Source organism: Talpa occidentalis, unplaced genomic scaffold, assembly GCF_014898055.3.
Source record: "Talpa occidentalis isolate TD23 unplaced genomic scaffold, MPIMG_talOcc4v2.1 talOcc4.18, whole genome shotgun sequence".
Classification (NCBI taxonomy): domain Eukaryota; kingdom Metazoa; phylum Chordata; class Mammalia; order Eulipotyphla; family Talpidae; genus Talpa; species Talpa occidentalis.
The window spans coordinates 9478464-9504911 of record NW_023601851.1 but is presented as its reverse complement, the minus strand read 5'-3'; the positions used below and the strand labels follow the sequence as shown (position 1 = coordinate 9504911).

Here is a 26448-nt window from a genome sequence, read left to right as displayed (position 1 = left end):
TCCATTTTTTAATTAAGATTTATTCATTTATGCATACAAGAACTGGGGTACAGGCGAGAGGTGCAGAGGGTGAGAGGATTCGCCAGAGACAGAGTGGGGAGCGGAACAGGCAGACTTACTGAAACACACTGCTGAGGGAGCAGTGGGGAGTCAGGAGAGTTCTGCTGCGCCATGCGGGTTGCTCCCTGCCAGCCAGGGATCGAACTCGCGCTGCAGAGGCTGTGGAGAGCTTCACAGGCTGCGTCCCAAACCCTTGTGTCACCAGGGAGGCCCCCTTGTCCATTTTTAATTGAGTCATCAGTTGGTTTATCTCATTGTTTGGGGATGTTATAAATTTTGGAATGAACCCCTTGTCACATGTGTGGCATGCAGATTCTTTTTCTGTCGTGTTGGTGTTGTGTTCCCTAGTGCACTTCGGGGCAACTGTCCTTAGTGTGTCCCTATATTTTCTGTCAAGTATATCACCAAATATTTAAGCCATTTGGAATTTTATAGATTGATTTATATATCCATATAAGAGCTGGGGTACAGGCCAGACATGTGGTGGGTGAGAGGATTGACCAGAGACAGAGTGGGGAACAAAACAGGCAGATCTGGTGAAATACACTACTAAGGGGAACAGCAAGGAGACAGGAGAGGTCAGGTGTGCCATGTGGGTGAGTTCCCTGACTGGGGATCGAACTCATGCTGCAGGGGCTGTGGATAGCTTCATAGTGCTTTGCCTTAACCCCTTTCTTCACCAGGGAGACTCCATGTTGCTGTGTTAAGTCGGTTGGAATTTGTTGAGGATTTTCGTTTCTCTGTTCTTTGGTGGTGTTCGTCTATTTTTCCCTTTTATGCTCTCTTTTTTTTGGGGGGATCAGGGCAATGTTGACCTCGTTGTATGTGTTGGTGAGTTTTCCTCCGTCTTCAGTGTTTTGGAAGATGCAAATTTCTTTGTGCTTGCTTCTGTCATGGTCTCTCTGATGATTTCTTTTCTGTGTCCCTGAATGCTTGAGTATCTTGTGCTCCTGAATGTAGCTAGTCCCTGTGTTCCGATCTGGTCTCCCGTCTTCAGTCTGCACTTCTCCTGAGTGAGTCAGTCAACTGTGTTTTGCCATTTCTGCCAGTTACACTTGAGCGTGGGCCTCCTGCCCAGGCCTAGTACCACAGGCTCGGCTCCCACCTGACTGCGCCTGTAGCCGTCCCACTGGCACCTGCCGCTCATGCCACATGCAAACCTCGTCCTGTGTTGTGCCCTCCCGTGTGGGATTAGATCCTTCTCAGCCCAGGTCTCCCGCCACCAGAAAGGCATTTCTCTGTTTCAGAGTTTAGTCTCACCCAATGCAAGTTACTCTTCAATATTACCTGATATCTTAATGGTTGCTAACAACAGCACCGCCGTGCGTGCGTGTGTGTGTGTGTGTGTGTGTGTGTGTTCACTTTCTTTCACATTACAGTTCTCATTCTTGGCCAAACCTGATGGGTGCATTTTCTCAGTGATGAGGTTGCTCCCATTTCTGCCTCCGACTGGCCAGGGTGTGGTGACACCTCAGAGTTCAGTGGGAGAAAGTACTCAGGAGTCAGTGGGACGTGTTGGAACAAGGGTCATGACACAGACACTCGCTGAGTAAAACCAGGTAGCACAGATGTTCATCATTTGACCTTTGGTTGTTGGGAGTTTATGTCAGTGATGCTCAATGTACTTTTTAATAAAGAGCTTCAGGTTTCTGTCATCGAGACTGGAGTATAGTAGGTGTGTTTGCATTTGACATACGTATGATTCTTGCTGAAGTTACGGTTAAGGTAGATTTTTTTTAATTTTGATAGATGTTTATAGAATATTGATAGAATGAATATATTTTGCAACCTAATTTTGCCAGCTCTTCTGTCACCTGTGACCATGCAAGTGTTTCATTTTATAAACCTTTGCACTGTGGGGAGCAGCAGTGGCTGCTCTTCTGCCCAGCATGACTGTTGCTTCCTTTTCTCCTTTTCCTAGTAAACGTGGCCCTCCATTCATTCATTCATTCATTCATTCATAATTTAAAAGATGAACTTATTTATGCATATAGAAACTGGGGTATGGGCCAGAGGTGTGGGGGGGAGGATTCTCCAGAGACAGAGTGGGGAGCAGAACAGGCAAATCTATTGAAATACACTGCTGAGGGGAGCAGTGGGAGAGTCAGGAGAGGTCTGCCACACCATGTGGGTAGCTCTCTGGCTGGGGATTGAACTCGTGCTGCTGTGGCTGCGGGACAGCTCCATAGGTAGTGTCTTTACCTTTGAGCCATCGGGAAAGCCCCTGACCCTTTATTTAAATGTAAAATAAAAAGTCTCCTTTCGCTGTTATTGCATGTGGTGTTCTTTGGCTTTTAGTATCTGACAGTGTTATACAGCCATCACCACCTTCCAGATTTTTTCATTTCCCAGTAATGAAATACTGTACTCATTAAACTCTCGCTCCCAACTGCTCAGTCCCTCAGCCCCTGTATCCACCATTTACTTTCTGTTTTCAAGAGTTTGACGACTCAGACCTGTATGAATGGAGTCTTATTACACCTTGTGTTCTTGGTGAATCTCTTATTTTATTGCATTGTTAACTGTTTTGTCATTTCATAGGTATCATACAGGAGTGCATTCATATTGTAGTGTGTGTCATTGTTTAGTTCCATTGTGAGGCTCATTAATAATCTCTTATGTGTATTTACCAGTCATATTTATCCATTAATCCATCACCTGGCGCTTGGGTTTATTTTGCTTTGGGCTGTAATGACTGGTGGTGCAGTGACAGTAGGTGAGCAAACGTCTCTGCCCGTTCCTGTTGTCCCTGCTATTGGTGAACACCCCGGGGTGGGTGTGGGTCCTCCTGTCATTCTGAGTTCCCTTTTCCAAGAATCACCTTCCTGTCTTCCCTCCTGGCTGCATCATTTATGTTTGCCCCAACAGTGTGCAAGGGAGCCCGGTCCCAATTTTTGCCAGTTCTTTTCTTTCTTTTTAAATCATTGCGATCTCAGCGGACGTAAAATCTCATCTCTTGTACTTCTCATTCATTTTTACTTCGTGCCTGCTCGTATTGAGAATGTTCATGTGTTAGGACCCGCTTGGTATGTGATTTGCAGAACTGTGTATTCCAGTCCTTTACTCATGGCGGCACATTTCCATTTTGAACAGGGTCGAAAACGTGAGGGGATTGTATTGTCCCATTTCGTCATATGATCCTTTTATGGCATCCTGAGCCCACTCCTGCTGGGAGGTCCCGTGAGTTTCTGTGTGCGGAAATGAGCCATCCACCTTCTCTCTGCTGTTTTATTTCTCGTATTAGTGTTTTAATCAATGAGCCTGTAAATAAATGCATTTTTGTTTTCCTAGAACTGGGATGTGCCGGGTTACCTTGCGAGAGTTGCTGTCAGTGCAGCAGGCTCATCGTGTCCTGGATGCTGTTGTGTCTTTGCATTTGTTTAATTCATTGTTTAACTCTCCGGGTTTCTTTATTCCAGCGAGTCTCTGCCCTTGGTTCCGCTACATGCATTGCTTACTGTTTTGTCATTTCACTGGCAGCGTACAGGAGCTCCTGTGTGTGTGAACATGGGTGTGTGTTATAGTCTGCTCACTGGGTTTTCCTTTCCAGAGTCGCTTTACTGTGGCTTTCATTAGTTTTCCAAGAATGAATTATAACTAGTTATGACCGTTTTTATGTATGTTGTCTTTTTGTTGTTGTTGTTACGTAACGTCACCCAAACCCATTGTGAATAGGGGACACTGAGCATTTTTGTTAGTTCTCCTCTCATTGTGAATGTTGATTTCACCTGTGGCTGTGTCAAGGACTTGTTTTGTGTTGAGGAAAAATCCTCTGAATCCATTTTTAGCTAATACAAATGGAAATTTATTTTAATGGGTTCCTATTCTATATGTATGTGGAGGTGCACAGGATTTACTACACAGGAAAGGAAATGATTGAATACATTTATGGATTTCTTAAGATGTTTGTTTTCTTATACCGTGTATCTTATTTTCCAAAACTCTTTCATTGCTATGATCTATTTTTTTTTCTTTCTCCAAAAGAAATATTTGTCTCTTCTAGTTGTTTTTCCTCTTCTTTCGATAACTTTTGTTCTGGTCACCGTGTTCTCCCCTACGGTGATGAAAACTATCAATAATATCCTGGAGATTCCCAAATTCTTTCTTTTCTTTAATATTTATTTTATGTATGCATATAAACACTCAGGTGTAGGCCATAGGTGCAGGGGATGAGAGGATTCACCAGAGACAGGGCGGGGAACAGAACAGGCAGACTGAGTGAAATACACTGCTGAGGGTAGCAGTGGGGAGACAGGAGATATCTGCTGCACCTTGTGGATAGCTCCCTGGTTGGGGATCGAATTCGTGCTGCAGCAGCTGCCGATAGCTTCATAGTGCTGAGACTTAAACTCTTGTGCCACCAGGGAGGCCCTGATTCCCAAATTTCTCTTTTCAAATTAGACTTCCTGATCTATCAGACACATGTCCAGTTGCGTGTGGAATTCCAGTGTCTACCAGCCCGTCATGCGGACAGCATATTAGGAAAACATTCCTCGTACCATGTTCTCCTCCCCTTTGTCCTTCCATTTTAGAACTGATGAACTGTTCTATCATCTTCTGACTCTGTCAGCTGAACATCTTTTCTTAAAATTTTATTTTATATATATTTTACATCATTTTTTATTTCTGCACAAGTTATGCATTTTCATCTTGGTTATAGTCCCCATACATCCCACCCCCCTTATTTTGACCCTAATCCCTCCACACCCCCCCCATAGTGCATCTCTGGTTTATACTTGCTTATAGTTGAACATCTCTTACCTGTGCTTTTTCCCACCTCATTGCTTGAACATTCTGGTTTCGGGTTCAGTTTTTGTTTACTGTGAGTTGGAGATACCAGGCTTTGAGGTCACAGGAGTAAAATATTGTCACAAAGTTGCACACGATTTTCATGTGTTATGAAGCTCCTTTAGCACATGATTCTGGTTGTGTTTGTCTGTTACACCTGCCAGCCAGGCTATCAGCTCCTCAAGGAGCCAATTTTATTCATCCTTTTATTCTTAGAATCATAGACACTTCCAAATATATAAGGTAAGCTATAGGTCTACTTGTAGGACCAAAGGAGTGAATGTAGAGACGAGGCTCTTTCATCTGCGAATTCTATACAGGACCGAAGACGCACAAAATAAGATGTGTTTGCACTTGCTCTATCTGACCCAGGCTGCCGGCACTGAGATGAGAAATGTTCCCTCAGAAGAGACGGTGTCATTTGAAGATGTGGCTGTGAACTTCACGTGGCAGGAGTGGCGGTACCTGAGTGAAGCTCAGAGGACCCTGTACCGGGATGTGATGCTGGAGACCTGCAATCTCCTACTGTCCCTAGGTGAGGAAGCTCCAGTGTAACACTAGTACAATGCTGTCTTCTGCACCGATAAGTGTGCACTTACTTATGAAACTGAGTGTTGGTGAGGTTGAACATGGCAGGCAGTGTACATTTTGGGTGTTTTGGTTTGTGTTTGGAAAGATTCAGATTGGCCTCTTTTGAACAGTTCTTCACACTGCATTTGTTAGTTTTCAAAGACTGAAGTTGAACTTGATCGAAGACCAACACTGTTTCTCATCACAGGGCGCTGTGTTACTGATCCTGAGGAGAGCATCAGGTCGCAGCAGGGATTACAGCCGTGGACTGTGGATGATCCCCCAAACCAGGACCTCTCAGGTCAGTCAGTGCTTGCCAGGCCGGGAGGCTGAGAGGAGGCTGGGAGTGTGGCCAGTGATATTGGCCACACTGAGGTGCTTTTCCAGTGTCCAACCTTGGAGAGTGTGTCTGCATATATCAAACTGATTCTTTATTCTTTATTCAGTTTCCAAATACTAATATCTTGTGAATTTTGTCCTGCTCTTTTAATGATGGTTGTCTATGTTCATAAACCAGTATGCAGTCCCTGATACTGTGGGGATTATTCTGCAGTGATCACATTTCTCTGTTCTCTCTCTTAGTGTATTCTCATAGACTGTTTTCTTTAGGTACTTGTTGAGGGATTTTTTTTATTTTTTCCATATGTTTATGGGAAGTTTAGCCAGTGGTAAATTTTCTGAGGGGAGAGCAACAGTACTCACAGAAATGATCTTTACATTCTGAAGTTATATGCTCTGTGAGGAAAGAATATGTAATAAATGCATTCATTAATAGAGAGGTAAAGCCACAGAGGATGTTTGACCAGCATGAGTGGAGGATGTTGTTTTTGTGTGTGTTCCATACGCATCATTATAGAGATAATTCTTTTCTTTCAGAGCTCAGGTGAGGTGAATGGGTTGCACTGACATGTCATATCTATAGTTCCCTCTGCAGTCTGGGATAGTGGCTATGTATTGCTATTGGAGATATCACAGAGCAGGTGACTAACTCAAAAGGGATAGAGAGTCATTGACTGGAGAGTTATTTAGAACATGAGTAGTGTTTCAGGGGCAAGCCTTGTGACCGCCCTCATAGTAATTGTGAGGCTGAGGAGGACCCAGAATTGTTCAGCGTTGGAAGGGATGTTCTGTGACATGGGAGGGGGAACCTGAGGTGGTGGTTTCTAAAGCCATGGCACCAAGAGTTTCAGGTTGGGGGCTCATACTTGGGGAGCAGTGTGACCTGTGCAATCCCACCTTCTCGTGGGAATCATTGGGAGGAAAGTAAAGGAATCGACGACAGTGTGATGTAGCTGAGAGTCACACACGGCATAAAAACTGGAGCTGCTATGAACAAAGCAGAAATATAGGTTCCAGGGAGTGCGTTGAGACCACCAGGGTGTTGCTCTCAGAAGGATGTGAGAAAAGACTTTAACGCTGATAACACAGGATGGATGCAGAACTTTTTTCCTATCGCTTAGCAGGAACGTGGGACACAATGATGAGGTGGAGTTTGCTGCATGTATTAGGATTCTGAGCCTTATGTGATATGATATTTAAATATGAACTGACTGGACTCTTCTGTGGAGGGAAACACATGCCTCTGAGAACTTCTGCAGGTGACCGAGGCCCGGGGCGGGGTTGAAAGAAAAACTAAGGAAATGGAGAAGCAGAGTCCTTGTGTCTCAGCAGGCCTATTGCTTAAAGTGCCTGGGCAATGACTGGGTCTCTCAGTCCACAGGTTTCTGGGAAAGCCATGGCCTCTGCAGGGCTTGGTTATTCAGAAAGTACCCTCAAGAGCTGCACAGGGTCAGTCTAAGAAAGAAAGTGTGTAGGATCTATGTTGGGTGAAATGCTTTTGGTTGAGATCGACAACTCTATTTAAAAGACTATATTTACCAAATATTTATGATTTTATAAAACCATTGTGAAATTAGATTTACTGCTTTGTTATCCTGGTTTGGCATTAGAAAATCTGTTAACTGGGGCCTCCCTGGAGTCCTAGGGATTAAGTCTCTTAGCTCTCACTATTATGGCCTGAGTTTGATCCACAGTGAAGGAGTTCACTGACTTTGGCACAGCAAATCTCTCCTGTCTCACCCGCTGCTCCCCTCAACAGTGTATTTCAGTCAGTCCGCCTGTTCTGGTCAACATACTCCCCTACAGCACGCTCCCATACAGCACCCCCACGCCTGCACCTCTGGCCTACACCCCAGATCTCCTATGCTAAAGTAAAAAATACCAAAAAATCTATTCTCCCCATAATTTACTACAGGCAAAAAGCATGAATCAGAAAATCAATACCTGTAAATTATGTTGTAATATAGGAACTTCCGTGCCGCTTAGTAGTATTCACTCAGAATGCTTACTTTTTAGAGACATGGTCATTTTTATCTCACTTTAGATGTCCATACTGTGGATCACCTGACTCAGGACAGCCCTGCAAATCAGGGCAGACATTTGTGGCAAGTTCTTACCACCAGCAGCAAAACACCATCCAATGAGAGAACTGACTTAATGGAAAAAATCAATTTGCACTCAATTCATTGTTTGAACCATAGTATCAAAAATGAAAACAATTCAGCAATGATGTCTGAGAACTTTACTATACATAGGACCATGATGATCCCTGGTGAGCCTCATGAAGAACATGCTGGAGAGAATGAGGAGGTCGCTAGTAGAATGAGGGAACCTATCAAGTATCCTGAGCACCTTAGTCACCAGGTGATTCAGAACTTTCAACAGCCTTTTGAATTTCGTGAACAAGGAAAAATCATGAGTGAAGAAACAGTATTTACACCTAGAGGAGACCTTCTGGAAGGGATTGTCCGTAAATGCAATGAGTGCAGGGACACCCATGATAAGGTACCTTTCGTTGTCCAAGACAGTACCCAAGGAGGACAGACCCGCTGCAGTTGTTATGAAAAGGGGAGAGCTGCGGAGATGACTCCAGTGCATTTGAATCCTCCTAGGTATGTTGAACATGAGCAGCAGAAATGTTATGAAAGTGGGGTCAGTCTCAGAAACACATTTCACACCTATCTGCGTGAGAGTACCCAGTTAGGGAAGAATAATTTGGGATATAAGAGATATGGTGAAGCGGCCTCTAAAACCTCTGTTCTGACTGATCATCAGAAAACACAAACAGACGATCAACCTGATGAGTGTGGGGACACCGCTGAGATTTCCTTACAGAGGGGATACCAGAGAAATCTCACTGCAGTGAAGTTGTTTGGCTCTAACGATTATGTGAAAACTTACTCATGGAAGACTGCCCTCACTTTACATCCACAGTCTCAAACGGGAGTGAAGTGCTACCCATGTCAGGTGTGTAAGAAAACTTTCAGGCGGAAACTTGCTTTTAGTGTCCATCAGAAAACTCATACAAGGGAGAAATCCTATGAATGTCAGGCGTGCAGGAAAGTGTTCTCCGGTAAGTCAGTTCTTGTTCTACATGAGAGGACTCACACTGGAGAGAAATGCTATGAATGTGAAGGGTGTGGGAAAGCTTTTTCCAGGAAGTCTCACCTTACTGAGCATCAGAAAATTCACACTGGAGAGAAGCCTTACAAATGTCAAGAGTGTAGGAAGACTTTCCACTGGAAATCATCCCTCCCTCACCATCAGAGAAGTCACACTGGAATGATGCCTTATGAATATCAAGGGTACAGGAAGACTTTTGACTGGAAATCATCCCTCACTGAACATCAGAGCGGTCACACTGGTGAGAAACGCTGTGATTGTGAAGGGTGTGGGAAAGCTTTTTCTAGTAAGGCACACCTTATTAGACATCAGAGAATTCACACTGGAGAGAAACCCTATGAATGTGAAGGGTGTGGGAAATCTTTTTCCAGTAAGTATTACCTCAGGGAGCATCAGAGAATTCACAGTGGAGAGAAGCCTTATGAATGTCAAGAGTGTAGTAAGACTTTCCAATGGAAATCATCCCTCAGTCTCCATCAGAGAAGTCACACTGGAGAGAAGCCTTATGAATGTCAAGAGTGTAGGAAGACTTTTCAGTGGAAATCATCCCTCAGTAAACATCAGAGAATTCACACTGGAGAGAAACCCTATGATTGTGAAGGGTGTGGGAAAACTTTTTCCCGTAAGTCCAACCTCATTAGACATCAGAGAATTCACACTGGAGAGAAACCCTATGATTGTGAAGCGTGTGGGAAAGCTTTTTGCCGTAAGTCCAACCTCATTAGACATCAGAGAAGTCACGCTGGAGAGAAACCCTATGATTGTGAAGCTTGTGGGAAAGCTTTTTCCCGTAAGTCACACCTCATTACACATCAGAGAATTCATAATGGAGGGAAATCCTATGAGTGTCAAGAATGTGGGAAGGCTTTCCACCAGAAATCGTTCCTCAGTAAACATCAGAGAAGTCACAGTGGAGAGAAGCCTTATGAGTGTCAAGAGTGTGGAAAAACTTTTTCCCGTAAGCAAGCTCTCACTGGACATCAGAGATGTCACTGGACAAAATCCCTATGATTGTGAAGAGTGGGAATACTTTTCAGGAAGTCAGCCCTCACTAGGCATGACAAACTCCACACTGGAGGGAAATGCTATGAATGTCAAGAGTGTGCAGGCAGGCCTCCCCTGGTGGTGCAGGTGGTTGAGCGCAGCACTGTGAAGCTGTCCGTGGACTTTGCGGTGGGAGTTTGATTTCCTGGCCGGCCAGGAGCAGCCCCATGGTGTGGCAGACCTCTCCATTCTGGCCCACTGCATGTATTTCAGCACTGTATTTCGGTCAGTCTGCCTGTACTGTTCCCCGCTCTGTCTCTGCTGCATCCTCTCACCCTCCCACACATCTGGCCTGTACCCTGGTTCTTGTATACTTGAATAAATAAAAATCTTTTAAAAAATCTTCAAACTTAGGAGCTCAAACCACATCATGCAGCTGAGATCAATGGGAACTGACATACAGTTTCAATCCTAATTGTGTGGAGTTACCTGGTTCACTCTGTTCTCCCAAGTTCATGCAGTGATGATGTTACTGTTCCTGTTGCCGTTGCCTCTAGTATCATCTTAAGTTCCTGGGCGATGCTATGCCTGTCCACAGCAGCTGTCTGTCTACATGGCACACTGCATGTTGCGTGGGTAAGTGATCTCTCTGGGTTTTCTAACTTAGTCGTCACGTTCTGTCCAGTACTCTAGGTCTCTGTGGTGCCCCCCGATGCTGGAATTGCTCACCACCAAAATGTCCTCCTCTAGAAGGAAACGTTGAACTGTGTGCTATCGGCTATAGGTTGAGGTCTGCAGATGTCTTTACCTACCTTTCATGATGAAGGTTTTTTGGGGCCTCCCTGGTGGCCTGGGGGTTAAGTCTCAGCACTATTGCCTTCTCTGGCCAGGGTTTCAGCCCCAGCTAGGGAGCCGCCCCACATATGGCCGCAGCAGGCCTCTCCTGTGTCACCCACTGCTCCCGTTAGCCAGGTATTTCAGTGGTTCTGCCTGTTTGTCACCACACTCAGTATCTGGTGAATCCTAACACCCCCAAACCTCTGGTCTACACCCCAGTTCTACAAAATAAGGGAATTTTGTTGGAAGATTAATTCTGCATACAAGATCTGGGGTACAAGCCGGAGGTATGAGGGGGTGAGAGGATTCTCCACCGAGAGAGTGGGGTGCACTACAGGTGGATCTACTGAAATCCACTGCTGAGGGGGGCAGTGGGGACACAGGAGAGGTCTACTGTGCCCTTGGGTCACCTCCCCGGCCAGGGATCAAACTCATGTCTGCAGTACTGAGAACAGCTTCATAGTGGTGAGACTTCACCCCTGCGCCAATTGAGGCCCCTGAAATTTTTTTAAAGGAAAGGTTTCTTGCCTGTTAAAATTTTTTTATTAAATTATTGTTCATCTTTGTGCAATATTGGATTGCTCCCTTTCTGTATAATTCTTGCAAATGTCCTGTCCGCACCGCCCCTGTGACCCGTCACCCCAGGCCCTGGTGCTCCTCCTCCCCTCCTGGCCCCTCTTCTGCCCCATCCCCTGCTGGCGTCTCAGCTCTGTCATCTGCCTGCTAGTTTTGTCTTTTTCCCCTGACACTTTCTTCGTTCCCCTGTATTCCTCCTGGAGGTGATGATGTAATCCAGGTCTTTTTCCTGCACTCTTTGTTCAGAACATAATCCCTTCCGCTGTTGCTGGCCGTGTCCGGAATGTGGTCTTTGTCTGAGTCAGTTCATAGCTTGGGGTGAGTGGTCGGTGTGGAATGTGGTGGCTGAGGAAGTCCTTGATGTAACTCTTGCTCCCACTCCCCCCCTCAGGGGTCCGGGCACCTTCTGGTGTGTTTCTTTGGCTCCGTGGTGATGCCTAGTGGGGAGTTTTTGCAGCAGGCCCGGAGTCTGAGGCCTTGGGTGTGCTCTTCCTCATTTCTTGTCTTTGGTGCGAAAGTACTTCCAAGTGGAGCCCAGAGTTCCAGAAGAGCCAGACATTTACTCACAGGAGTAAGGACAAGAAAGCTCCCTGAGCAGAACGGTCCCAAGGGGTGGCCGCTGGGGCCGAGAAGCAGGGGCTCCCACGGCTGTGGTGGTCAGGGAGCGGGTGCTGGTCGTGGGGGTCTCTGCGGCGTGTCTCTTGCTGAGGGGCTTGGCCTGAGTCCTCTCCCGAGGCTCCGAGGCCCGCTGAGTTTGCCCTCGTTACTCGCCTGCATGTCCACACCTAGCCTTGGTCTGTGGATTTGCAGTCGTGCCCTGTGTCGGCTCTGCGGCGTCCTCTCCGCAGGGCTGGGCTCGGGGCCCGTCCATCGGGGATTGTTTCTCTGATCATGGATTTGGGATTTGGGCGCCCGCTACTCCCTGTCCGTGCCCTCTACACAGCTTCCTCAGTCAGGAACATCTCAGGAACACCTCAGTCAGGAACATCCTGTGTTTCCAGGTCGGTGACTGATGGGGTGTCTGTCCCCTGAGAGCATCCTCCCTGATTCAGGGGGAGGTACATTGGTCCCATCAAACTCCACCTGGAGTGTTGGGGCCATGGGCCATATTCCTCAACACGCCATGGGAGGTTGCTGAGGTTTTCACCCCTAGGCCGCAGGCCACTTTCCACGATGCTGCAGGCTCCTAGGCGTCCTTGAGCGCCCATTAAAGATGGCATTGGGCCCCTCAGCCTTCACCTCAGACCTGGTCCAAAGAGGCCTGCAGGGTTTGCTAAGACAACACTCCTCTGCTAGTACCACGTTCCCTGGAAGTGCCTGTTGCTGTGACGTGACCCATGTGGGCTGTTGCAGCAAGGGTCACTCTCGGCTCTGAAGGTGAGGGGTTCAGGGGACTCGTGTCATGTCCCCCTGCAGGTGTGTTGGGGCATCCAGGGGTGTGGCGGGTGAGGCCTCTGTGGATGGGTGGGCGGCCCAGGTGGGTGGTGATGCTGTCAGCGGTGGCCCAGGAGAGGCCTCCACCGTGATCCATGGGGACCTTGCCCAGCTCAGCCACATCCCGGGGTCAGGATGCGCAGCATCAGCACTGCCCAGAGACACTGTCCACGCTCCAGCGGTGAGGACACTACAGGAGCCTTGATCTCCAGGGACAGGTTGTGGACCAGGGCAGGGGAGCAATCCCCAGAGACGAGTGGGGAGCAGAACAGGCAGATCCACTGAAATCCACTGCTGAGGGGAGCCGCGGGGAGACAGGAGAGGTGCTGCGCCCTGTGGGTCAGCTCCCTGGCTGGGGATGGAGTTCTTGCCGCAGTGGCTGTGGACAGCTTCACGGTCTGAGACTTACGGAGCAGGGAGGCTGTGGGTCCATTCTTGTGTGGGGCGCTTATCCTTCGGATATGGGGACAAGAGGTGTGTGCTACTTGCAGGTCTGTGCCATCTCCCTTGGTCGCCCCCACCCCTAAGTTCATCCCCTGGATGAAAGGCAGTGTACCCATAAGATACCGAGGTGGATGGCCGGTCTTGGGCTGCGAGGTTCACTTTGTCTGGAGAAGCAGAACTGCACGGGAAGAACATGTTGGTCTTGGTAATGTAGCCAGGCTAGAAGACAATGAATAGTTTGACTTTTAACCCTTTGCACTCCGAAACATTCTGGACATTGGCTACCAGCTACTCGATGCTACTTTGCAGCGGAAACGTGCATTTACAGACCCTCGTATTATTTAGTATAATTTTGGAACCAAATAACGTATTATAATGATAGTGGACTTATATGAATTGGGTGACATTGAGGAATGCATATTTGCAAAAAAAAACAATATTTTATTGTTTATAATTTTGTACAGTATGATAAGTTTTGTCACACTCCCCAATATGCATTGCAGGCTGATTAGTGGAGCTCATCTTTACTACTACTTGTGTCACGAGACTCATTCATGGTTGGACGCTTTGCCATTGTTCTAATAAAAAATATAAATAAATGCATGGGTTGAAAGTTTCTAATTGTTATTACTGACAAGATATTTACCAAAATAGCTTTCACCAAACAATTTATTCACTAAGAAAAGAATCACTTTTCCGATTTTCTCCTCTTTAGATCTATGTGCACTTCTCGAAGCTTCAAACCAAAATGAGCTCAGCTTTGAAAATCTTTTCCTCCAGATGTAGACTTGTTTATTTGTAATTATATATCTCACTACACAGTGTGCACTGTTTGAAAACCGACCTTTCTTCTACAAACTCCCCTTATCACTCTTTTCAAGTGGCGTTGTGAAGTGCTCGGACCGTTGTGAGCACGCATCTCACATTCTTGTCCGACACAAAACCCGCTGATATTTCTTGTATATATCTTAGCAATTTTACGATATTTTGATTTAATTTCTTGTGCCATTTCAAGATAAACCTTCAGGGAAACATGCATGTTTCAAAAAGTTGCGTTGAAATAACTCAATTTCCCAAAATCACTAATAAATTGCAATGTCCCCTGAGAGGGGACATCCGAGTGATATGCTAGAATTCCGATGTCCCCTGAGAGGGGACAGCGGAGTGCAAAGGGTTAAGCAATGAGCAGAAAGAACTCAGGTCTATTTTGGGGATGTATGTAAGCCTTTGGGACACCCTGGTTTCAGAAATAAGAGTTAGACGACAGAGTGAGTGTATGTAATGCCACCAAACTCTGCATTGAAAAACATATGCCTTCCTAAGTACAAATAATGAACTAGAAGAGGAAATTAACAAAGCCATCCCACCTACAATTGCACATGGAAAAAAAAATAACTGGGAATAAATTTAACAGAGGAGGTGAAAGACTTTTACAAGGAAAACTATCAAACATTGTGGAAAAAAATAATAGAAAGCTTAGAGAAATGGAAAGAAAGACCCAGCTCATGGGGTGGAAGAATCAACATTGTCCAAAGGGCCATCCAACCCAAAACCCCTTCTAGATTCACTGCAACCCCAATAAATATCCCGATGGCATTCTTCAGAGGAATAGAACAAAGATTACTGAGGTTCATATGGAAACACAGAAGACCCCAAATAACCAAAGCTTTCCTGATTAAAAGCGGTGGGAAATGAAGGAGTCATACTTCTGACCTCAAACTAAAGGTAAGGGGCCTCCCTGGTGGCCCAGGGGTTAAACACAGTGCTCTCAAACTACTGCCAGCCACTGTGCACAAGTTGGATCCCCAGCCAGCCAGGGAGCTGACTGCCATGAGCCTCAGACCTCTCCCGACTGGCCTGCTGCGCCCTCAGCAGTGTATTTTGTCAGTCGGCCTGCTCTGTTCCCTGCTCTGTCTCTGGTGAATCCTCTCAACCCCGGCATCGACGGCCTGTACCCCAGCTCTTGTGTGCATAAATAAATAAATCTTAAGTATTCGTTAAACGAGTATTTTGGAAAGCCAAATAATTGAGCTAGAGTTACCTTGTCAAATTATTAGTTATAAATTAATCTGACTTGTGATATCATTTTGAAGAATACTAATAATAAATATGTGTAGATTCATGAAACAAATCTGTAAAAACTTGGATGTGTGCAAGAATATGTGGAACATCCCGAGAGAAAGGAAATACATCCCGAGAGCAGGCCAGGAGGAGCTGCTCACCTTCTCACAAGCAGGGATGAGCATCAAGCAGTCTCGGGCGGGGAGAGGAAGCGTTGTTTCCAGCTCGTGTCCTGAGACTTTCCTGGGCTGGGCTGCAGTGCCCGACATGTCGGCCAAGGTGAGGTGAAGTGTGGACTCTCTCAGACCTGAGGAGAGAGTGATCGGGGCTGTCCTCCTGCAGAGAGCTGGGGTGGAGGACGTGGACGCCGCTCAGGGCACCGTCTCGCCGTGACTCTGCACACCCTGCTCGGTGGCCTTTCGGGATGAGCTGAGGAAACAGTGTGAAGGACACGTGAAGTCTGTGAAAAGGCCCCTGGCGCTCGCCGTGGTCACTGCTTAGTAGCCCGGGAATGTTTTCCCTCTGCAGTGAGCCCTGTACAGGCTCCGGTGGCTCCAGGCCCTCCAGGGACGCTGTCGGGGAAGCTGGAGCCGCTGCCTCCCGGGGCCTGAGTCCTGAACTCGCAGGGGGAGGTTCCGGGGCAAGGTGGAGTCAGGGTGCGGAGGCGGCCCAGACCCGGAGGTGCCAGGAGGCGGCCCTCGGCGGGTGGATTCCTCCATCGGGCACGAACGTCCTCAAGGCGCTCGCGGGGGATTCTCTCCACAGCGGCCCGCAAGGCCGGCGGAGGAAACGGGGTGATGAGAAGCCAGGGGCGGCGGTGCGCGGGGGGACCTGCACCCACCTGGTAAGAGGCTGCCCTGGCACCATCGCCTGCGGGTACTCGCGCTGTCGCGGGGCGCTCCGCGGGGGAATGGGCCGTCCTGGGTCCCCAGCTGGATGTCCCCCTCTCGCGCCCCCGTGACCAGCGTGTCCTCCCCGCGCGGCGACGGTCTTGGCGCCTGGGAGCGTCAGCCCGTCCCGGGCACGACCTCCCTGCGCACCGGGGTCTGAGCTGGAGGTGCCTCCTCCGACTTCTCAGTCCTCCCTCGACTCTCCCGGGGCGCTGCTCCTTCAGCGCCACTGGACACGGGGTGTCGTCAGAGTGTGGCGAGACGAGTACGTGCGGGGGTGGTTCTGTATCTGTCACTCACCTCCTTCGTCTTCTGGGGGGGCGTGACGTCGAAATTGGGAATTTAAAAAGTCCTATTGTTGGGGGGGGGACTGCAAAGCCCCCAGAATATCCGCTCTAGAAAGGGTCTGCCATCTGCTGCATCAAGAAAAAGCATAAAAAGGGGCCTCCCCGGGGGCAGAGCTGTTGAGCAATGGGATGCGAAGCTGCCCACGGCCTCTGCAGTGCTGGTTCGATCCCCGGCTGCTCCCCGGCCACCTGGTGAGGGTCCCGCATGGAGCACAGACCTCTCCTGCCGCCCGCTGCTCCCCTCAGCAGTGTCCTTCGGTCCTTCTGCCTACTCTTCTCCCCGCTCTGGCTCTGGTGAATTCTCTCACCCGCCCGCGCTTCTGACTGTACCCAGTGCTTGTATAAATAAATAAATCTTAAAAAAAAAAAAAAGGAATGAAATTCTGAGACCTGGATGGATTTTGAGTCTTATGCTAAGTCAAAGAATCAAGACACAGAACATAACTTCTTACAAGATTCCATTAATTCCAAAAACCCGATGAGGGGTATCTACAGAGAGAGAGAGTAGATTGGATTTTGCCAAGCCCAAGAGTTGGTGCAAAAGGGAAGTATCTGCTAATGGTCTAGGGTTAATTTGGGGGTGATGAAAATGTTCCAAATTTTATTTTGGTGGTGTTTGCACAACTGTGAAGTTATAATTTATTTGTATGCTCTAATGGGTGACTTTTATGGTATTTGGATTATATCTTTACAAATTCTTAAGAAAAATAATGACTACCACTATTAGGTTATGCTAAACCAGCAATACTATGTAGTGATTTTAAACTTCAAATGAACGAAATTGCTGTAATGTCTGAATGTTTATGTGCTGTTGCTCATTTTGTTCTTCACTTAGGAAACATCCTTCAGGCTACATCATGAAATTTACTAAGAAACACCCTTTGATTGCTATTATTTCTGTTGCTGAAGTGTCAGGGAATGGAGAGACAGAAGAAGTGTTTTTTTTTTTTTTTTTTTTTTTGCCTAGACCAAAGTCACACTTGGAAAGTTTGAATTCTCTAAGCTTTCTTCTGGAGAGTCTGCAATCACTATCAGTCTCTCCACGATGGGAGAGGTGTTGCAGAGTCCAGCCACATTCCTTAGTCTGCCTGTCCTTCATAACCTATGTCAGGTGTATCTGGACAGTTCAGGGGCAACCTTGGCCCTCTGCAACTCAAGACAACTCCTCCCAAACACTTTATCTGCAGAGAGCCATTGAGGAACCCCCTGTGCGCCAACATTTCTTGATTTTTCTACTGTGTGCAGTGTTGTGGATCTGTGATTTCATTCATCTGTAAACCACACTCAGTAGTGGGTATTGCTGGTCCCATTTTATACATGAGAAAATTGAGACTTGAAGGAAGAGCAACTTGCCGAAAGTCCACAGCTATTAAGCAAAATGGACTGCAAAGCCTTTCCTCTCCATCAAACCAGTTTGCCTCCCTAGTAGAAGGATTTGTGCCTCTGTACTTCTCCTGGGCAGGAAAGCACTCCCTGCGGACTAGGTAGGGGGCTTCTCTCCTGCCCTGTGGAGCAGCTGTGATAAGGGCTCACTGCAACCTGCATGGGGCTCTCAGCACTTCTGTCAACACCCTCCTGTTGAGCAGGAAGCCACACTCACATTCCTCCAGAAGGTTAGTGAGAGAGCTGCAAGATGGAGTCGATTTTTCTTTCCCTTCCGAAACAGAAATATCGCTAAACTCCTTTAAAAATTGACTTCCTAGTTGATTTTGAGTGTAGGTGATGCAGCAAGCCTCAGACTTAGGATTTTCAAATGTCCTTGGCAGGTTATTACCAATGACTGTCAAATGTGTTCTCGGTGGTCTGGGTATATCCCATGGGAAAATGCCTTTTCTCAGGGAGTGGAGCTTTTAATGTTCATTTGTGACTTAGATTTTAGCTGTATATTGAATTCATACCTTTATACGCTTTTAACTATCTTGTCTCATAGCAGAAGCTGTTGAATGTGGTCTGTGCTCATAAATTAGGTTTCTGATGTGATTGTCTTTATTCTGGTGGGTTGGGCCGGGATGGAGTCACTTCAGCCGTGGCCAGTGATATCCTGGGGAGAAAGAGAATCCATTTGCCCTGGATTCTGTACAGCATATTAACTTCCTTTATTTTACATCCTAGGGAGGTGACATGATGGTCAAGGTTACAGTACTTCTTCTTAGCAGTACCACTTGTCACCCAGATTTCTAAGTCACACTGCGCTCCTACCAGGATTTTGGGGCTCTCTGATAGGAAGAGGGAGGCTCAGAGGTGAAGTGACTTGGCTGAGGTCCTGGCTGATTGGTGTATGACTTGCAGCTAGAACTCAAACCTGCTAAGGACTGTAATGTAGCTAACTGAATGTTTAGCTACAGAATGTTTTTGTTGTATTGTAGCTAACTGAATGTTTTTAGAAACTCAATTATGTCTCAACTCTACCAAAAAAACTAGCTGTTTAAACTTTCCCATTGTGATTGTAAGGTGAACAGTTCTCTCTGATTTGTCTTATAGTAGGTAAGAACAGAGACACCAATTCAGATGTTTACTTTTTGGATTTCCTGAGGCCAGCTCTCCTTAGGTTGCCCCCACCCCAATCCTAGATCCAGACCTAGGGTTCAACTGCCTGAGGACTCTGCTCCACCCACTGCCTCCGTTTTTCTACTGCAGAGGCTGTAGAAGTGGGAGCTCATTAAAAAAAAAAGATCAAGAGTTCACCCTGCGTTTCAGTTCCCTTTTGAACAATGGGTGGAGGGCAGAGAAAGAAAGGTGTGCTACATCACAATGTGGCTGCAGACTTTGCAGCCATTAGGCTGTCCTCCCCCTGGGCAGGAAAGTGGACAGACAGGGAGTGCTCCCAATTTCAGGAGTGGCCCTCCTGAGTGGCTTCCAGCACTTCTTACAAGAAAAGTGAAGACCTCCTGGGCAGCTGCAACAGGCGATAGGTTCGGCGGTCTCACTGGATCTTGAGATGAAGCCAGGACTATACTGAGTGACCCCAGTCAGTGAGCAGTGCAAAGCAGTGGCCTCAGAACCTTCCTCTTCCCCACATCCCAGTCTCTCTGTGCTGGAGTCCTGGACAGGGCACGGGAGCATCTGACTCTCAGTCAGGCTACTAAAGTATTGCACTGCTGAATACTCTTGAATCTGCTGCACCCTTTCTGTTTACACAGTGAGCAGAGTAATAGCAAGACTGTGCTATACGTGATGGCTCTGCACTTAGCTAGGCTGTCAGGCAGGCCGGGCTCTGCCCCATGGTGGCCTGCTGCCATTGCGTTTCCCTTCCTGTGCGGGTCTCTGCTGTCCCTGAAGCATCACCGGGACACCTTGGTGTCCTTCTGAATGTAATGACTTACTTGTAACTCTAGTCAAATCCCAGGAAAAGAAACAAAAGCAGGGACCTGACCAACTCCTTAGACCCCTCTTTGTTGTTTAGGCAAAAAAAACATATTTGGAATTCTGCTCTGTGTCTAGCCCAGGGGAGGAAGAAGTTTCTAGCAGTTATGGCTTTCTGTTTGCTGCCTGGTGCTTTCACAGAAATACTTCATTTTTTTAAACCAAAATTGCATTTGTTCAGTTGTCATTGTTGAGCATGTATTTACTGTGTTTTACAGACGTGAGTAAATATATGTATGTAATTATATATATGTATGTATATATGTATGTAGAAAACCAAATATATATAGACAAGGTAAAGGCATGTATACTAGATATTTTGAAGTTATTTATCAAGGGGAAAGATGTGTGTTATAAAGTAAAAAGAGTCTATATTTTATACATAATGTAGATAGCAAGAATAGCATGCACATTATACACAATTTTCCTTTCCTCTTTTATTATTAAAGCAAAAAAAAAATAAAAGAAAAGGACAGTACAGGCAGCTGTTCCCAGGGTTGTGAAGGCCACACTGCTGTGGGGGGAGGGAATCCATGGCCCTGGGGTGCAGTCTGTGCTGGGGCCCAGCCCCGCACTCCCTGCCTTCTGGCGCTGCCTCACATGTGGCTTCCTGCTGTCCCCCAGGTCTGCATCCCCGGGGTGAAGGGTGAGAGTAACCAATAAAGTTTGACTACAGAAGTGATTCTGGCTCTTGTCCTGCTGGGTCGCCTCGGGGCTCTACTTTGGGAGCTGGCACCTGGCTGGTTGTGGACTCTGAGGCAGAGATGTGAATGGGGCGGTGGTGGTATTTAGCATGTGCTTGGAGTTGTTAGGGGGAAAAGGATGTCCTAAAGCTAATTCCATACAGGCTTTGTGGACTCTACCCCCACCCCAGGCCAAAGCCAAAGACACTGGGGACTCCAAATCCCATCACCACCGAAGGGAAGGTGGCTGGGACCTGAGGGTGGGGTTAAGCAGCCAGGTTTGGTATAAAGCCAGACCTGTGGGCTTTGGAGGGGATCCCCCATTTTGGCTCTCCGCCAGCTCGCAGCGTCATGCCAGCTCTGAGAGTGCCTTTGGGTTTCCAGGTCGGCGGATCGGGTAGGACGCATTAAAGACTTTATTTCCCTATTTTCTTCCTGAGTTGTACATTTTCCTTATTTCCTTTTCCCTTGTAAATAAGCCTTTTATTAACCTTTTGTGTATGCCTGTAGTGGAGTATTAATTAGTCCCTTTTAAGCTCGCGGGTGAGAACCCACAGCCAGGCCACCGGTTCAATATTGGGATTGCCCTATAACAGCTGGCGCCCGACGCGTTTTCCAAGCTTCACCCATGGTTGACCAGCCCAAAGTAATTTTTCTTGCATTAGTCACTGTTGTGCCCAAGATCAGCAGACTCGGCGAGCATAGCCTCCGAGAATCCAAAGATAGCTGATGTAAATGCAAAAGGGAGTTTATTACGGGCTCGAGACCGGGCCCTCGACACATGCCAATGCGACGGCAGAGGTCAAGAGTCCCGAACAGAGGAAGCAGGGGTATCTTACAGGGCCACGAGTGGCGCGAACTTTGAAAGAAGCTGGCAATTACTCATTGGCTACTACAAAGGCATTTTGGCGCGCGCGGTTACAGTTTCAAAGTGATAGGATGCTTAGAGATGCTGTCCCATTTATGGACAGGACTGCCCTTATTGGCGGCTGGGGTGGTCTGCTTTTTCGTCACCAAGTGGAGTGAGGGTTGTGACTGCTGAAACTATCTCCGGAATGCGGCTGGACAAGGACTAACATATCAAGGTGGAGGATATACAAAATGGCGAAACCTCGGCTAAGCTTGGTTCCACAGTCACCATCTTCAGTGAGCTCAGGCAAATTGCTAATTGGTCTGATAGTGTTGTAGAGCAACCTCAATACAAAACGGGGTGCCTGACTGTGGGTCCTCACCTGTGCGCTTAAAAGGACTTATCAGTGCTCTACTGCAGGCACACGCGAAAGGTTAACAAAAAGGTTTATTTACAAGGGAAGGGGAAATGAGGAAATGTACAGCTCAGGGAGAAAAGTGGGAGACAAAGTTTTAAATAAGTCCTACCCGATCCGCTGATCAGGAATCCCAAATGGCGCTCTGAGAGCTGGCCGCCAGCCAGGAGCCTTGAAGCGGAGGCGAGCAATAGCAAGCCAGCCCAAGGCCCACGTGTTTGGTTTTTATACCCAACCTGGCTGCTTACCTCCACCCTCAGGTCCCAGCCACCCTCCCTTTGGTGGTGATGGGATTTGTCTTTCCCAATGTCCTGATGGCTTTAGTCTGGAGTGGGGGTGGAGTCCACAAAGCCTGTATGGGATTAGCTCAGGGCATCATTTCCCCCTAACAATAGGAGCTGTCTCCTGGTTGGACCGGCCTTTCCTTTCAAAACTCTGCTGTCCTAGAGAGTGCACGCAGGCAGGTCTTCTAGTGCATACTTTCCCTTCACTTAACAACAATTAAAAATTGGAAATAATAATACAAAGACAAAATTTTTTGTTGCAAGCCAGCCGCAGCCGTCTGGGTGTCAGGGATTCCTGAAGGATGGGACTGCATTGGCACAATTGTAGAGAATGATAAGGGAGGGGGATGAGGAGATGCAGACACTGGGTCAGGGTGTGGGCCTTGTCCTGCTGAGGGTCTCAGCAGCCCTTCATTTATAAATTTCAAGCAAACCTGGAGAGCACATAAGCATATGCATGAGGGAAGGTAACAGTCACATCTTTTCCCAGAGCAGCAAGGGTGACTTACCCTTTCGCAGAGGCTGTGACATTTATTATTTTTTGATTTAAAGGAAGCTCATTAGCTCAACAAAAGTTTCTCAGAATAGTCATTTATCTGAAATGACCAGTCATTTTATTACTAGCAAAAGGCTTCTGGGGCTGCACTAACATTTCCATGTTTACTGAGTGAAGGATTAACTAAGGGCTGGGGAAACAAAGGGCAGGAAGTTACCTGGGGGAAGGGAGACAAAGGGATTTTTTTCTAACTAACCTATAAAGTTGAGACTAACATATTAACTCATTGACTAAAGCAAAAACCAGAAGGTGTTTATCTAGAAGTTATCATCTATAGTATATTGTTTTAATATTGATGGGCTATTAAGGAACCAAGGGCCTGGAGTGCTTTATGCCAGGCAAGCTTCACTGACTCCTCCCTAGCCCCCAGCTCTCCCTTCAGGGAGGAATTCCCCTAATGTAAACAAGGAGTTTTCTGCCTATTACTCTTCTACTTATCTAGGCAGCCTAGTTTCTGTATCTAACTTTAAGGGAAAATTCCTTTCTCTGTAAGATTGCTGACTGTTGTTTGTAGTTGTAAGGAGTTACTGATATTTTATCAGAGGCATGGCCAAAGATGATTATAGCTAGCTCAACCAGTCACAAAACTGCTGTTGATTTATTCTCGAATGTGTACTCTAACAGCTACCATACCAATCAGCCCAAAATAAACAGGAATGCATTAGCAGGAGTCCACTATGGTGCCTTCTGGCTTATCAAGAGTTTTCTTCTACTTGGAGCTTGGCTCACCTCTGATATTCAACTGTTATCTTTAACTGTAAAGTAAAAGACTTTCTTCTGTGGAACCAAGCTTAGCCGAGGTTTCACCATTTTGTATATCCTCCAACTTGATATGTTAGTTCTTGTCCAGCCGCATTCCGGAGATAGTTTCAGCAGTCACAACCCTCACTCCACTTGGTGACAAAGAAGCAGACCACCCCAGCTGCCAATGAGGGCAGTCCTGTCCATAAATGGGACAGCATCTCTAACCGTCCAATCAGTTTGAAACTGTAACCATGCGCGCCAAAATGCCTTTGTAGTAGCCAATGAGTAATTGCCAGCTTCTTTCAAAATTCGCAACGCTTGTGACCCTATAATTGACCCCTGCTTCCTCTGTTAGGGGCTCTCGAGCTCTGCCATTGCATCGGTGTGTGTAGGGGCCCAGACTCGAGCCCGTAATAAACTCCCTTTTGCATTTTCATCAGCTGTCTTTGGATTCTTGGAGGCTATGCTCACCTGGTCTACTGATCTTGGGCACAACATCTTCCAGTTAGCCCTTGCCTTAAATGGCCACATCTCCATACTAAAAGACTTGGGCCAGGGATGTTTACAGCCTTTTGTTCCCAGAAGTTTTTTCACTTGTTCATGTAAGGCCAAATGTTGAATTGCTGCCTTTGGCAGAGAACTACTAATTTTATAAAAAATGTAATATTTGTATTACGCACTGCCATTTGCCATCAAACTGGTTATTCAGTGATTGATCCATATTTGCAGTTTTACTTTTAAATGCATATTTTAGCAATGGTAGAAACTAGCCCTAAACAAATGAGGAGACTCTTGCAGGAGTCAGCTAACGAGATTCCTGATTTTTCAGAAATCTGCCCCATGCCTGGACTTTTGTCAGATGACATGAGTAGCATGGTCCCCATGATCTTTGTATTCATGCGCTTCTGAGCTGGTCTGATGTTAATGCATTCAGCATTTGGCCCACCCATTTAGACAATCAAGTTGCAACTAACCCTTGCCACCATGGGGAACATCACAGCACACACATAACATTCTCACATCTTATAATCCTGTAGTACACCTAAGAGCAGTTCTGAACACTGAAGAAGGGAGAGCACTTAGTCAAAGCTCAATGTACCATCTGCTCAACTGTAAAATGTGATAATGTATTTTTTTCCATTGGGGTGGCCTGGAAGGCAGCCCTTGATGGAAGACTCCACTGTCCTAAGTTTTAGTTCCAATGCAGGAACTAGTCGTTACTTCCTAAATCTGGAATTTCTTTGTGATGTTGGTTTCTCTCATATTAGGCCCATTTCTTGTTTTGTAGACCAGTGATTATATTTTCTCCTGGTGTTACAGGGCAGGCCCGATATTGAACGGGTTGCCTGGCTGTGGGTCCTCACCCGCACGCTTAAAAGGGACTTATGAATACTCCACTACAGGCATACACAAAAGGTTAATAAAATGTCTATTTACAAGGGAAAAGGAAATAGGGAAAATGTACAACTCAGGGAGAAAATAGGGAGATAAAGTCTTTAATACTTCCTACCCGATTCACCGACCTGGAAACTAAAAGGCACTCTCAGAGCTGGCCGGACGCTGCAAGCTGGCGGGGAGCCAAAATGGGGGAACTCCCCCAAAGCCCACTTGTCTGGCTTTATACCAAACCTGGCTGTTTAACACCACCCTCAGGTCCCAGCCACCTTCCTTTTGGTGGTGGAGCTTGATAGGGACAGGTATCACCAGTTTTTAATTTAAGACTTATTTATTTATGCATACAAGAACTGGGGTACAGGCCAAAGGTGTGGGGGGGATGAGAGGATTCACCAGAGACAGAGTGGGGAGCAGGACAGGATATACTGCTGAGAGGAGCATTGGGGGAGACAGGAGTGGTCTGCTGTGCCATATGGATTGCTCCCTGGCCAGCCTAGGGTGGTTGTCACTAGCTTGATAGCACTGTCTTTACCCTGTGCCACCAGGGAGGTCCAATATTCAATATCCTTTCATGATAAAAAAAAAACAGCAGACGGAAGTTTCCTCGACCTGAGAAAGTTATCTACAAAAACCAGCAGGCAGCAACAGACTTATGGTAAAAGGCTGGATGATTTCTCCCAAGGATCAGAGACAACATAGATATTTCCAGTTTGGCTCCTTCACTCAACACAGTACTGTGGTTTTAGCCAAAGAAATTAGAGAAGAAAGAAAAATTCAGATTGTAAAATAATATTTGAAATTATCTTATTATCTTCCAGCTTTGGGTTAAAATAGCTTGTTAAGAAAAATATAAATATAAATGGTGCCTCCCCTGGTGGGGCAGCAATTGAGTGCTGGGCTGCAAAGCTGCCCGCAGCCTCTGCAGCACAGGTTCGATCCCCGGCCGCCGGTGAGGGTCCCACATGACATGCAGACCTCTCCTGCCGCACACACTGCTCCCCTCAACAGTGTATTTTGTCAGTCTGCCTGTTCTGCTCCCCGTTCTGGCTCTGGTGAATTCTCTCACACTCCCGCACTTCTGACTGTACCCAGTGCTTGTATAAATAAACCAAAAAAAAAAAAAAAGAAAAAGAATGAAATTCTGAGACCTGGATGGATTTTGAAAGTCTTATGCTAAGTCAAAGAATCGAGACACAGATCATAACTTCTTACAAGATTCCATTCATTTCAAAAACCCAATGAGGGATATCTACAGAGAGATAGAGTAGATTGGATTTTGCCAAGCCTAAGGGTTGGTGCAAAAGGGAAGTATCTGCGTATCTGCTAATGGTCTAAGGTTAACTTGGGGGTGATGAAAATGTTCCAAATTTTATTTTGGTGATGTTTGCACAACTGTGAAGTTATCATTTATTTGTATGCTTTAACAGGTGACTTTTATGGTATTTGGATTATATCTTTAAAAACTCTTAAGAAAAATAATGACTATCACCATTAGGTTGTGCTAAAACAGCAGTACTATGTAGTGATTTTAAACTTCAAATGAACAAAATTGTTGTAATGTCTGAATGTTTATGTGCTGTTGCTCATTTTGTTCTTCACTTAGGAAACATCCTTCAGGCTACATCATAAAATTTACTAAGAAGCACCCTTTGATTGCTATTATTTCTGTTGCTGAAGTGTCGGGGAATGGAGAGACAGAAGAAGT

General features: G+C 46.5%; 1 protein-coding gene across 1 annotated transcript in view; it reads left to right on the top strand.

The window, feature by feature from the left end:
- The window catches only part of LOC119250690 (zinc finger protein 39-like), a 332349-nt gene that overhangs the window by 217401 nt on the left and 88500 nt on the right, over nucleotides 1–26448 (top strand). Inside the window, exons 3-4 of the mRNA XM_054697668.1 lie at nucleotides 5221–5383; nucleotides 5627–5719. Of these exons, the coding sequence (XP_054553643.1) occupies nucleotides 5221–5383; nucleotides 5627–5719 (256 nt within the window). The remainder of the gene's footprint in view (nucleotides 1–5220; nucleotides 5384–5626; nucleotides 5720–26448) is intronic.